The sequence below is a fragment of the Tachyglossus aculeatus genome, chromosome 19 (assembly GCF_015852505.1).
Source record: "Tachyglossus aculeatus isolate mTacAcu1 chromosome 19, mTacAcu1.pri, whole genome shotgun sequence".
NCBI lineage: Eukaryota > Metazoa > Chordata > Mammalia > Monotremata > Tachyglossidae > Tachyglossus > Tachyglossus aculeatus.
In genome coordinates this window covers 30,389,544-30,402,412 of record NC_052084.1, presented here as the reverse complement: position 1 = coordinate 30,402,412, position 12,869 = coordinate 30,389,544, and the positions used below count along the sequence as shown (strand labels likewise).

Sequence of the window (12,869 nt, the reverse complement as noted above, 5' to 3'; positions counted from 1 at the left end):
TGGGAAAGAAAAGGAGAGGTGAGGAGCAGAAAGGCGGGGGAAAGCTACAACATGATCACAGATGAAGTGCACAGATGGACCGCAAACTCCTTGGGCCATGTTAGGCAAGATGTTTAGATGAGCAAATGGGACATCTTTGATCCGGGGTGGGAAGATTTATTTTTTACACTCCATAATAGGGGGTTCAAATTTTGAATTTGTGTGTGTGTGTTTGTAGCCAGGAACTGTACCTCCAGCCAGTTCAGTTCCCCCAGGAACTGGAGCACCATCCGGAGCCCAGCCAGGAGCAGGATTTGGAATGGTGAGTGCACTCTCCTTTACCGAATAGTCCACTGCAGTGATGGCGCTCAGGGCCCTGACCACCCTCCCCCACTTTTGTAATCATTCCTCAGCCTCCTGCCGCTGGCACCGGTGTACCCCTGATGCCCCAGCAGCCTGTTATGTTTGCACAGCCCATGATGAGGCCACCGTTTGGAGCCGCCTCTGGTCCAGGTGCACAAGTAAGTGTTCCCTAAGTTAAAACTGAAACAGTAAGGACATTCAGTAAGGGGGAAGCAGTGTGGCTCAGTGGAAAGAGCACGGGCATTGGAGTCGGAGGTCAGGGGTTCAAATCCCGGCTCTGCCAATTGTCAGCTGTGTAACTTTGGGCAAGTCACTTAACTTCTCTGGGCCTCGGTTACCTCATCTGTAAAATGGGGATTAAGACTGTGAGCCCCCTGGGGGACAACCTGATCACCTTGTAACCTCCCCAGTGCTTAGAACATTGCTTTGCACATAGTAAGTGCTTAATAAATGCCATCATTACTATTATTATCATTATATTCATTCAATCATATTTATTGAGCACCTACTGTGTGCAGAGCACTGTACTAAGCACTTGGGAAGTACAAGTTGTCAACATAGTTCCTACTCAACAACAGGCTCACTGTCTAGAAGGGGGAGACAGACAACAAAACATATGGGCAGGTGTCAAGTCATCAGAACAAATAGAATTAAAGCTAAATGCACATAATTAACAAAATAAATAGAATAGTAAATATGTACAAGTTAGAGTAATAAATCTGTACAAACATATACAGGTGCTGTGGGGAGGGGAAGGAGGTAGGGTGGGGGGGATGGAAAAGAGGAGAGGAAAAGGGGGGCTCAGTCTGGGAAGGCCTCTTGGAGGAGGTGAGCTCTCAGTAGGGCTCACATAATGTGGTTAACATGGAAAAGACTTGGAATAAAACAGCGGCCTCATTCAGAGCCTACTCTGTGGACCACCCCCTGCCAGAAGTGGAAGGACTTGGCTGGAAACCAGGGGCAGCTGGGTGAGCGAGGGCAAAGAGGGAGGTCCAGGCATCACTGTTTCCTTCAGGAAATTTCCAACACTTTTCCTGGCCACTACTGCCCTTTGCTTGGGAATGAGATTAAGTCAATGAACCTCCTTGAGGGCGTTCATCCTCGCTTTTTCAAATCAGGACTATATATCATCATCATCATCATCAACATCATCGGCATTATCATTGTAATGTAATATTCACTAGCGTTAGTGTCACACAAAATCACTGTATCCTTCCCCAAGAGGATAAACCTGGGAGCAGTGGTGGTCCATAGACATATTTTCCAGAAATATCCCTTCCCACAGCTTTGATTACACCGAAACACCCGCCCTCACCCAATGTATGTAACACTGAACATAAATATATGACTGTGAATGGCATGGTGTTAATTCTTCCTTTTTTTAGATTTGCACATTATTGAGAATTCCCCAAATTCTCTTATGAATTTGGACAGTTATGAATTTTTAAGCTCCTCAAAACTCATCTTTCTCCATTTGGCAGGATTTAGATTGGTTAGAGTTACAGCCGGTAGAAGTTAGATAACCCTGGCTAGAAGGCAGAATATTTTTGAGTTTGAAGCTACCCTTCCACAAATGCCATCTGTCACTCTGGCATATTGTTAACATTATGTCCTGGTTGTTTACAACTTGATGAGAGACTAGTAAAGAAGATGAAGAAAGTATGATGTTTGATTCAAACTGCATTTATAAACTTTAATAGCATCTTTTGACTATGGCATGTCTTGATGGGACATGTTATGTTTGTGTGTGACAGGAGTTTGACAGAGCCTTGTCATAGAAGAGGAGGCCCTCTGGTTGTTCCAGAATTTAATTTAAAATGATTCAGTGTCTTAATATTGTATTCGTAAAAATACTATGTTAATGTACTAACATTAGATGTAGATGTTAAACTACAGGTAAGTGAAAATGAAAATTTGGTTTTACGAGGAATGAGGAAAAAGCATAGGTATCCTTACCAGATCATAAAATAGAGAGAGGCATGGTGTTGAAATCAAGGGGGACTGCTCCTCAGAGCTGACCTTCTCAACCATTAGTGTTGTTTTGATTCTCTGATTTATATGATCTAGAATATTTTACTGGTCCCTGAAAACTAATTAAGCTCCTTCCTGAAAATTATTTCCTCTCATATTGTTTCCATAAATATGACCATGTGATTGTCAAATGCTTTCTTAACTCTACTAATAATTCAGCGTAATTTTTATTGGTTTTTTAGTGAGATTGGTTTAGGCTACATATCGGATGTCCCTGGGTTGTATTAAGTCAGAAGGAATTGAAATATCTGCACAATGAGGCAAGTTGGCATTGCTAAACTCTCCCTCAGCTCAAAAGTATTATAATGTTTGAAATGGAATCAAGCATCATCTAAAATATACTGTCCCGATCCAGGGTGTAATGTAGCATTTTCACTGAGTATGGCACTGTTTTGTAAACCTAGGCATCTAATCTTTAGCTTGTCTGTTAGCTGTAGTATGTGTTCTGCCTAATACTTGTGTGTCCCTGTTTTTCTTTTCCTGCTTTCCTTGGCTGGCCTTTCTTCTGTTAGCTTTCTCCAAGCCCTACACCTGCCACTCAGAGTCCCAAGAAACCTCCAACAAAGGACCCATTAGCGGATCTAAACATCAAGGATTTCTTGTAGACAATTTAAGGTACTCTGAGCCTGACATTGAGTTTGACCTTTGTAACGAGCTTGTTTACAACAGATGCCTACCACTTTATTATCTACCTGTTTAGAAATGAAGTAAAAGCGTAGTAGCTGAAAGTTTATTTGGTAACGGAAGACCACTAGCAGCATTTTTGTTTAGCAGATGAGAAGCAACATGGCTTAGTGGAAAGAGCACAGGCTTGGGAGTCACAGGTTGTGGGTTCTAATCCCACCTCCACCACTTATCAGCTGTGTGACTTTGGGTAAATCACTTAATCCCCATTTTACAGATGAGGTAACTGAAGCACAGAGTAATTAAGAGTTTGAGTCCCACGTGGGCCAGCCTGGTTACCTTGTATCTACCCCAGTGCTTAAAACAGTGCTTGGCACATAGTAAGCACTTAATCATTATATTATTACATGAATTGTAGATTGAATTGTCATTCCGTTAATCCTTTCATTAACGGTGCATCTGATTTTAAAAATCAGTTTAGGAAAAAGACTCACCATTGACCCCTACTCTGAAGAAAGCTTTATTTGAAAACCATTGGTAGTAATTTCAAGGTTTTTGGGTTTCCACTAGCCCCCATTGTGGTAGCAGTTATTTGTTCAAGAAAAAGAACAGTTTAAAACAAAAAAACCTGTCATTTGTCTTCTGTATTTGAAGTGTGCCCTATTTCTAGGTCATCAATGTGTTGTGTAAACAATGCTAAGGTACTCTATGTTCCGTAGAGGGGGCTAAATCCCTATGCATCACTTTCTTTCCTTTTTCTGTTTTGCTGTGGATGAAATGAGGTGGGCATGTGACCAGATCAGAGGGTTACATCCTGGAGTGACCCAATAAAGTCAGCTTGACGGTTTGCTCTTTGTGATTCCCGGTCAAGTATGGCTCTGCCTTAACCCCTTGGTCCTGAGCCAGTTTAGGGTTCCATTAGGCACTTGGCCGTGGCCTGAAAAACCTCCAAACTTGAGTACCTCCAGAGGAGTGGTCACTTCTGACCTCCCACCCTAGCATCTGGGCCATGGTTCTGAGGGGCCTGGGTCACTATGGTTCTACAGAATTGTAACCCCCCACCCCAAACACATTTTCTGATGGCTCTAGATCCTCTCGTATCTCCCCAAGGGGTCCTCTAATGATGACATGATAGCCCCCCAGCATTAGCTATCCACAAGCCCAGACCCTCCCCAGCCCTGGAAAACTTCCCAAACTGACTAGCTTCCTCTTCATGATGTGATGCTGTAAGAGAGCATGCCACCAATTGGTGATGGCTCTCAAGGCCTGTTCAGCCTTCTTCCCTCATCATGACTCATGTCCTTTTTCACCACTAATGCTCCTGGGAAGATTCCACATCAGCCTGGCAGAAGTCACTTCTCCAGGTCAGGCTGCTTGGGTTTCCACTTTGCTGATTTGTCAGGGAAGTAACCCCACTCCCTGCCCTAACCCTCCCCAGATCCCAAGGCTTTCTGGTCCCCTGGTAACCCGCACACCTGCTCTATTGATTTAATTGACTTTATGTAATAGCTTCAGAGCTCCTGGATTCTCACAGGACATTCCTGTCGCTCACTCTCCTCCGGCTTACCGTCCCCAACTTCTGGGAGCTACAAAGCCAGGGGATGTGGTGGCATGGGAATAGGGCCACCTTCAGATGTCTGACTGCCCTGAAGTTGGAAAAAAATGATCCACACCTCCTTAGGGTGATTCCCTCTGCCACCCACAGCCCTCAGTGCTTATGCCAACATACAGCCTAGCGAAATGAGATTAATAATAATAATTGTGATATTAAGCGCTTACTATTTGCCAAGCACCCTACTAAGCACTGGGGTCGATGCAAACAGATTGGGTTGGACACAGGCCCTATCCCACCTGGGGCTCACAGTCTCAGTCCCCATTTTACAGTTGAGGTAACTGAGGCACAGAGAAGTGAAGTGACTTACCCGGTGTCACACAGTAGGCGTGTGGCGAAGTTGGGATTAGAACTCACGACCTTCCGACTCCCAGGCCTGTGCTGTATCCAGTATGTCATAATGGATCTCGGTATTGCATGCTTCAGAAATTCTGGGTAGAAAATGGTTACAGAGTTAGGAAGCTGCCCCACCAACCTCTCCCTCTGAGGGTGCACACTGATGCTAGCCTTGGATTGAAGAGCAAGTGAAGGAGGTAAAAGAGGGGAGCCGCTGGAGGGATTTTTGCACGCCGCCTCCTCCACTGCTGCTAATAAACTCTCACCTCATCCGACCCTGATCCAGCCCTAGCCCCTTGGCCTTGCAACCCCAGAAGACAATTGCAACATCAGTGAGGTTCACCATGGGCTTCCATCAGGTTACGCATTAAAACGAACCAGTTAAAAGCATAGATATTGAATATAGAGGAACTGGGGAGGGGAAGGCGGAGGCATGCTGAGTTTTAAGGGCAGGAAAATTGCATAGATCACTTGTGGGATGGGAGACCGAAGGAGCCTAGAGTTATAAACCTCTGAAGAGGTTACCTTAACGGGAGAGCGGTCTTGCGGGTAATGCTGAAAAGTAAGTCCTGGAAATTAATTTTTCCCACTCCTGTACTGTCGCACCAGTTGGTAACCCCAATCCAGGATATAATTAAATGGAAAGATCAAATGGACTTTAGAACCTGCTTTTTTAAATCACTTTTTTAAAGCTAAACGTACAATTTTTATGGTTCAAAGCATTGTGAACCATAAATAACTGGAGTCTCTTGAAAATGTTTTTGCATGTTTTAGATGAGATAGAGTTGGGTTAAGTAAAATAACCGGGTGTTTTGAAAGTTTTCAAGTTATCTTTTGGGATCACTTGTCAGTAACTTTTGGCCCATTCTTATAAATTTGAAACAGTGTATCAAAATTGTTTGTATGTTCAACCCATGAAAGGAAAGCAGTTTTGCCAGGGCCCAGGTTTTGAATTGCATGTGTTATATGTGTCTTGAATTGTAACATCTGGGACTGAAATTTCATTAATTGCAGTTTGGTCTTCCAGGAGCCTTGAAATAATTTTGAGGACACAGATTCGAAGAGAATCAGACAATCTGTATTCTAGATAGGTATTCTAACTTGGGTATTTTTTTTCCCCACAGCTGCAGTTTTTGTGACTGGATAGAAAAAGTGAGTTTGGAGACTACGTATAAGATTGATGCTCAGAGTTTCAAAGTGAGCCACCAGTACCAAACCCAATGCTTATTCATACTTTCCCAAAAATGTGTAGCACAGCTGTGAAAGTGAACATTAGGAATGTGTACTACTTTAGCTATTATCCCTATTCTCTAAATTTTGGTGTATATGGGTTATTTGTGTGTTTTACAACTTAAACAATGGATGTATGTTTCTGATGCCTTTAGTGCTTTTCTGGACCTAATTCACAGGACAGAATATGCAGCTATTGTGTGGTGAAGCCATTTGGAGCGATGTGTCTGTGTTTTTGAAGGTTTGATGTATATAACTTTTGGACAAACCCTAAAAATCTTCCCCCTGAGTTCTGTTTCCCTCTGGATATCTGTTTCAAATCCTATGCCTGATGAAACCAGATAGTAAGGAAAACGCTGTTAATATACAAACCTTTTTTGGTGTGGAGTACATTTTTTCCAGTCACAGGAATTTCAATTATTGTGGGAAATGTTTATTTTTGTGGCACTATATATGTTAAGAAATATTATTTAAAGTAATATAAAGGTAACCTTCCATGATACTTCTTTCAGACTACCTTACCCAGATGGAAAAATCATGTCTGGAAGGATATTGTATTTGTCACCCTTTATTTTAAGATATGTATTTTAATTATATTTAACAGGTTTTTGCATCTAAATTGGCTTATTTATCCATTCCTATTGATTGCACTGAAAGTAAGTAAAGGGTCTGTTTTATTTATTTAGTTAAATGAGCAACCAGAGTGGTGCTATCTTACAAGGGATTTCAGATTATGACAAAATCACTCACTTGGAGTCAAAGCATTTCTGCAAAAGTTTCATTTTTACTTTAGCTTTTATGTACATCAGTTTATTTAGTGCTGTGTGTGTGTGTGTGTGTGTGTGTGTGTATGTATTGTAGATTAGTGTTTCTCCATTCCTTATCTGAGCTGAGTAGGGTTTTGGGTTTGTTTTTTGGGGGTTTTTTTGTACCATTGTGATTAGAATTCATACCAATCCTGAAAACCCACACCCTTTACTGTACGTACTGTGTTCCTTTAATTTTTAGTTTGTTCTCATCCTGTTTGTGCTGATGGCTTGGCTTAAGATTTTGACGCATTAATGAGGTCACTGTTGATCAGTGTTACAAGTGGCTTGGCAGCTCTTTGTAAAAGCATACTGGGTTGGAAAGATGTTGGCCTAAGTCTTTCAAATTATTTAATCGATGTATGGTACCATTTAAAAGTGGTTGTATCTGAGTTTACTGTGGGGATGACTTACACTGTAAGGGGGAAAATTACCTAAAGCTAATTTCAAAATGGCTTTTCTTTGTATTTCGGTTTAAAAACCCAGTGCATGTATATGCCCTCCGAGATGCAATAAACACCTTGAACAAAGAAAATGCAAACATGACACTTTGTCTTTTAATTTTGAAATTGAGAATTATGTACTAGATTGTTGCGTTGGGTTTGAAAAATGCACCGGTTATAGAAAAATAAGTAGATCCACATAATGGATTTAACAAAATTCTGTGTATATTTATAAGCTTATAAACAGTCCCTTTAGCTTTGAAATTTCTACAGCAAAATATTGTAGGGCTGCCTCTTTCTGGAGAATTTGAGAATGCCTCTACTGCCTGCAGACTGCATTATGATACTAGATCATACATGGATCCAGTTTCAGACAGGGTGGTTCATGTTCTCATTTCTAGTTCTATATGCCAGCCACCAAAGTAACCCATGGCTTCTGGCTTGCTTTTTTAAGAATACATTTGAATGAGTACAAGAGTACAGGCTAGAGTGACATTTTGATATAGGTCTTAGTAGATGAGATCTTATATATATAAAATAACCTTCTTAAAAAGTAATTCTTTTTTTCTTTATAAATTGAAACAAAGTAAAGCCTGAGGCCAGAAACATGGTGAGTTTAGGTACTTGATATTTTTACTGATATTTTTGGTAATTGTTTATGACTTTATATGTGCTTTTGAGCTTACTAGCTCCCTGCCTATGATGATAAATCTAAATGGCCTTTTAAGGAGCACATTATTGAAGGCTTCCCTCACATTTATGTGGCCATGCATGAAATAAAAGACCAATTAAATGATGAATTCTCATGATATAAACTCAGAATAATTGTTTCAAATAAGCTATAGCGCTCTTCCTGGCTGCCATTTTCAGATGAGATTATTGTGTTAATACAATTTTTAAAAACCCAGACATAAATACCCGGTATATCACTTTGTCTTTCCTTATATTCCTAGGGCTGTTAAGTAAAAATTAAACCGAGTGGTGTCCTGCGATGTCTTAGAATCATACTGTTAATTCCCTCTCCCTCTGAGGCTAATTTTGAATTAAATTAGACAGATGGATTTATGGTAAGTCGATGTAATTTTGTCTGTGATTAATTTCCAATGTTCAATTTAATTGTGCTCATCACCTGTTGAATATTTGGCCCCAACAAATAGTATTAAATCAGTGTGCACTTCAACAGCTCAGCACTTTCTCTCCTGGTCTCTTTTTTAGGATGACAATGTAGAGTGGCCCGGTGAATTAGTTTTGACCTCTAAAATCTTTCACCCCCCACTTTCACATGTCCACCCATATGGTGCCCTCGCACAGCCCATGCCTGCAACGTCCTACCATCCTTGGAGTCGTCCTCCATTTTCAGAGCACAACCGGCTGATGAGATGGATGTGTGAAAACCGGCCATGCCACATTGTTTGCCCTTACACGGGTAGGTCCTGGCTGTGGTTAATGGGGGTTTGTCTCACTCAGGGCCCTGTCTCTGATTTCAGAGCACTGTCTCTGATTTCAAGCCCTATCTCCGTTCTCCCTTCCACTTAGACCGTGAGCTGTATGTGAGATGAGGTCTGTGCTCAACCTGATTATCTTGTAGAAATAATAACTGTGGTATTCATTGGGCACTTACTATGGGCCATGCACTGCACTAAGCCCTGGGTTAGATATAAGCACAGGGCCTTGTCACATTCCTTAAGCAGAATAAATCCTCCATTTGTCTTGTACAGTGCAACTAATGCCTTGTCACCTCCTTTCCCAAGGGGTTCTCTAGGCCCTCTCCTTCATTCACCTGGCCACTTCAACAGGGTACCAAGTCTTTAGGGAAGTGGCCAGTTAGATTCAAGTTGTGGGCTCAGCAGATCTCTCCAATACTGGAATTGATGCGACTTGGCCAAAGGTGACAAATGACCTCTAAAAACAAATTAGGTCATATTACCGTTGAGTAATATTTTAGTCCAGACTGTGTAAGAAAGTAACGTCTAAGTTAGGGACACGAGTTTCAGACGGCTTTTCAAACATCTGTATTTTTGACAGAGAAAAATGAGTGGCTGCTGATTCAGTACAATATGACAAATGGCAAAACACGCCCTCAATCAAGATGTTTAATGCAGTTACCACGTTTAATGACTGCAGCTGTGGTTTCCTTGGGGAGATAGTGCACTTCGGCTGCAGAGTGGCTTGTCGCCTTATTGAATTTTATAGTAATGTGACCACAAGGTATTGAGAGGGAAGATCAGTTAAAGGATGGGATAATTATGCAAAATTCTAAACTGTTGCAAAACAAAAACCACAGAATGATAATAATTCTGACATGGAACATAATTATCCTTTTGAAAACCACTGATACTACTTTGTATCTAGATCCACATAGCATTTCAGAGCGTTGCCTAAAGTCTCACTCCACTTAGCAAACAAAGAGAAATGAAAAGCTATATGCCCCTCTCTTAAAATGAACAGAAACAATAAAATACCACTGGCTTTGTCAAAAGATAACATAAGCAATAACAGTGAAATACCACCACTTTGAAGGATGGGGTTTTTACAACAGTGATTATAACTTTCCTTGTACAGGAAGCATTATGACTTTGCAAATTAATGTTGAGCCTCAGTGCAAAGTTTCTTCAATCTTGAGTCTGTCCTTTTCCTGTTCCTTGTGCTTTATGGGGGTGTGTTTAATGCCAGGGTCTCCCTTTAGGGACACCTGAAATCTAGACCATACTAGAAAATTCTAGGTAAGAAACATGAGGAAATCATAAGGGATAAACCTCCCTGGTTTTTTTTTAATATAAATGAAGGGCAGGAGCATGGAAAACAAACAGGGATGAAATAGAAGCCTTAGGTTAGAATCGCAATTACCGTATAATGGGAAAAACAGACATACAGTGGATTAACACTTAAACTAGAAGGATGGGGAAGAAAGATCCAGATTGTTCTGAACAGACAGGCAGGAAAATAAAGGAAATGGCTTTGTAGTGACAGGATTTTGACACATGTTCAGATACCCAGAAAGGAAGGCAACAGGTAGAAGTGCTCGACTTTAAGGTGAGAGGTGAAAAGAATAAAGGCAATTGTCTTAGTAGAATCTGTTATCAAACATGAATAAGACTTTAAGGCAACCTATGGGGTGGGCAGGGGAGAAAGAGGGCAAAGAATTTAACTTCCCAGGTACTTCCTAAAAAAAAATAAATTGAGCACCAAATTATGAGTGATGTTTAGGGTGGAATGGGTCATGGTTTCTTAGTATAGGAAAATAAAGGAGTCACCTGGGGCATATGATTTGATTGTACTGTTAGGAGATAATTGAGCATCTAAAGTTGAAACACTGATGGTAATTCATCACAAGGTTACTCTAGCGAGATCCTCAAAAGAGAAGAAATAAAGTGAGCTTTAAATTTTAACAGACATAGGCCACTAGATGAAAGGAACTGGTGGAAAGAAAACCATAAAAGAGGCCATGAAAACTGTCACCACGATAACAGGAACTCAGTGATGCCAGTCAAGTTAGATGACAGACAGATGACACAATTTATTTCACTGGGTACACTTTCTGACCGTCTTCCTTAAATTTTAAGGCCTAGGTCTTCCTCTACAGGGTGGGGAGGGGGGGGGGGAGAGAGAGAGAGAGAGAGAGAGAGAGAGAGAGAGAGAGAGAGAGAGAGAGAGAGTGTGTGTGTGTGTGTGTTGGATGCTCTACTTGGTGGAATAATGGCAATGTGAATAATCTAATCTCTCTCTGGGGTGTGAGGAGGAACCTGTATGGGTGCTCTGTGTAAATGGTCTTCCACCACGGAATAACAATGGCAGCCAGCTCTCACACCTGTCTAATTTAAAGTGCTCCCTCAGTTAAAGTTCTGCACTTTAGGGATATGAAGTAAACCTACATTCTTACGTAGAAGGAAGTGCAGATCTGGCATGCCCTCCGAGTTCGAAATGAAGGGTTAAATGGTTAAATCTCTTGTTTTGTTTAAAATGGCATAAATGACTGTCAACTTTTATGGTGCACGGTGTCCTCTAATGGAGAATTCAATCTAAAAGTCATGAGCAATTGTTTATACACAACTTTGGATTCATTCATTCGTATTTATTGAGCATGTATTGTGCGGATGCTGTTAACACCTGCTCGCCAACAATACTTCTAATGTTTTATCTAACCAGGTTTTTAAATCTTCATTGTAGAGTTGTTTTCAAAATAGGAATTAACTCAAATTACCCACAGCGCTTCTTCAGAGTTGGACTACATTCATTTAACATTTATACCAGACCTATTGTCTACCACCTGTCGTAAAAGATTGCACAGGATAGTGGTGAATAAATGTAGTTGGCCAGTAACCTTCTCAACGGATTGGGTGAGCTTCCTGCTCCCTTTTCAAAGCTTTAAAGATGGACAATACATCGTGTGTCATAAGCTGTTTCTAACGAATGTGGGGCGATGTTTTAGGGTGGTAAAAATGTTTAATCAGAAACCACCGTGGCCATTCAGGATTAGGCATCTTATCCAGTCTGGCATGGGGAATTCCATGAAATGAGAGAAAAGAGTCAATGTGGCCAACAGCAGCTGAGACCACATGGAGTGACTGTTCTCTACACGGCTAGTTGGGTCTTCTCCCTACAGGTTCAAGCTCTTCCTCCTTCACTAAGCATCGGGAAAAATATTCAGCCGGTCCTCAAAGGGAGGCAAACCCAGACATATGGAATCTGGTTTCCCTCACACTTCTGCTCCCATGTCTCTGCTGCTGCTCTTGATATTGCCTGTCCACTTCTCCCCAAAACTGTAGAAGCATCATTGAGGCCACGGGTCCCCCACAGCCACTTGGGTGGGTGAAACTCATCTGTCAGAAGATCATTAAGCCAAGTGGAAGTGGCATGTGTCCAGTATTTGAAATGAGAAATCAGCTTTGGAGACCTGACAGAAAGGGGGAAACGACACGAATTGGTCGTTAGAACAGCATTAAACTTCACTGAGAGGGAAATGATACTCTTATTTTGAGTAAGAATCCTTCAGCTGAATAAAATGCAGTACTGAGGGGCTGAGGTTGGTTTGTATGGAAGCCATCCCCTTAAAGGTTCATATTTTGCCTAAAAAGGGGACAAGAACAAAAGCCCTGCAAATCAAGAGTTAAATTAGATTTTTTAAATCAGGTGGCACTGTGGATTTAAATGAACTCCTTAAACATTTCTGATTTATTTTGCAATGCAGAAAACAAAAAACCTTTAAAATTACATTTTCTTCCAATTCATAATGCACACTTAAGCAATTGTACATAAATTACTGCAGTAACTGGAACACTGAACAATTTAAACTAGAACCGTGAACCTGACCTATTCATTTTCATCATTACATTATTAAATTATACCCTGAATCTTTTCATTTTTTACATTGAGTGTCACACTCAATTTAGCACCAATGATAAAACACCACACTAATCAATAAAATTTGAACACAAAGTATTATTC

General features: G+C 41.0%; 1 protein-coding gene across 3 annotated transcripts in view; it reads left to right on the top strand.

Moving 5' to 3' along the window:
- The window catches only part of SNAP91 (synaptosome associated protein 91), an 82,394-nt gene extending 76,237 nt beyond the window's left edge, over positions 1-6,157 (top strand). For all 3 annotated transcript variants that reach the window (XM_038760987.1, XM_038760985.1, XM_038760986.1), the window contains 4 exons: positions 218-301; positions 393-500; positions 2,886-2,988; positions 6,070-6,157. In XM_038760987.1, coding sequence (XP_038616915.1) covers positions 218-301; positions 393-500; positions 2,886-2,978 — 285 coding nt within the window. In that variant the 3' untranslated portion in view covers positions 2,979-2,988; positions 6,070-6,157. The remainder of the gene's footprint in view (positions 1-217; positions 302-392; positions 501-2,885; positions 2,989-6,069) is intronic.
- Positions 6,158-12,869: the final 6,712 nt, after the last annotated feature.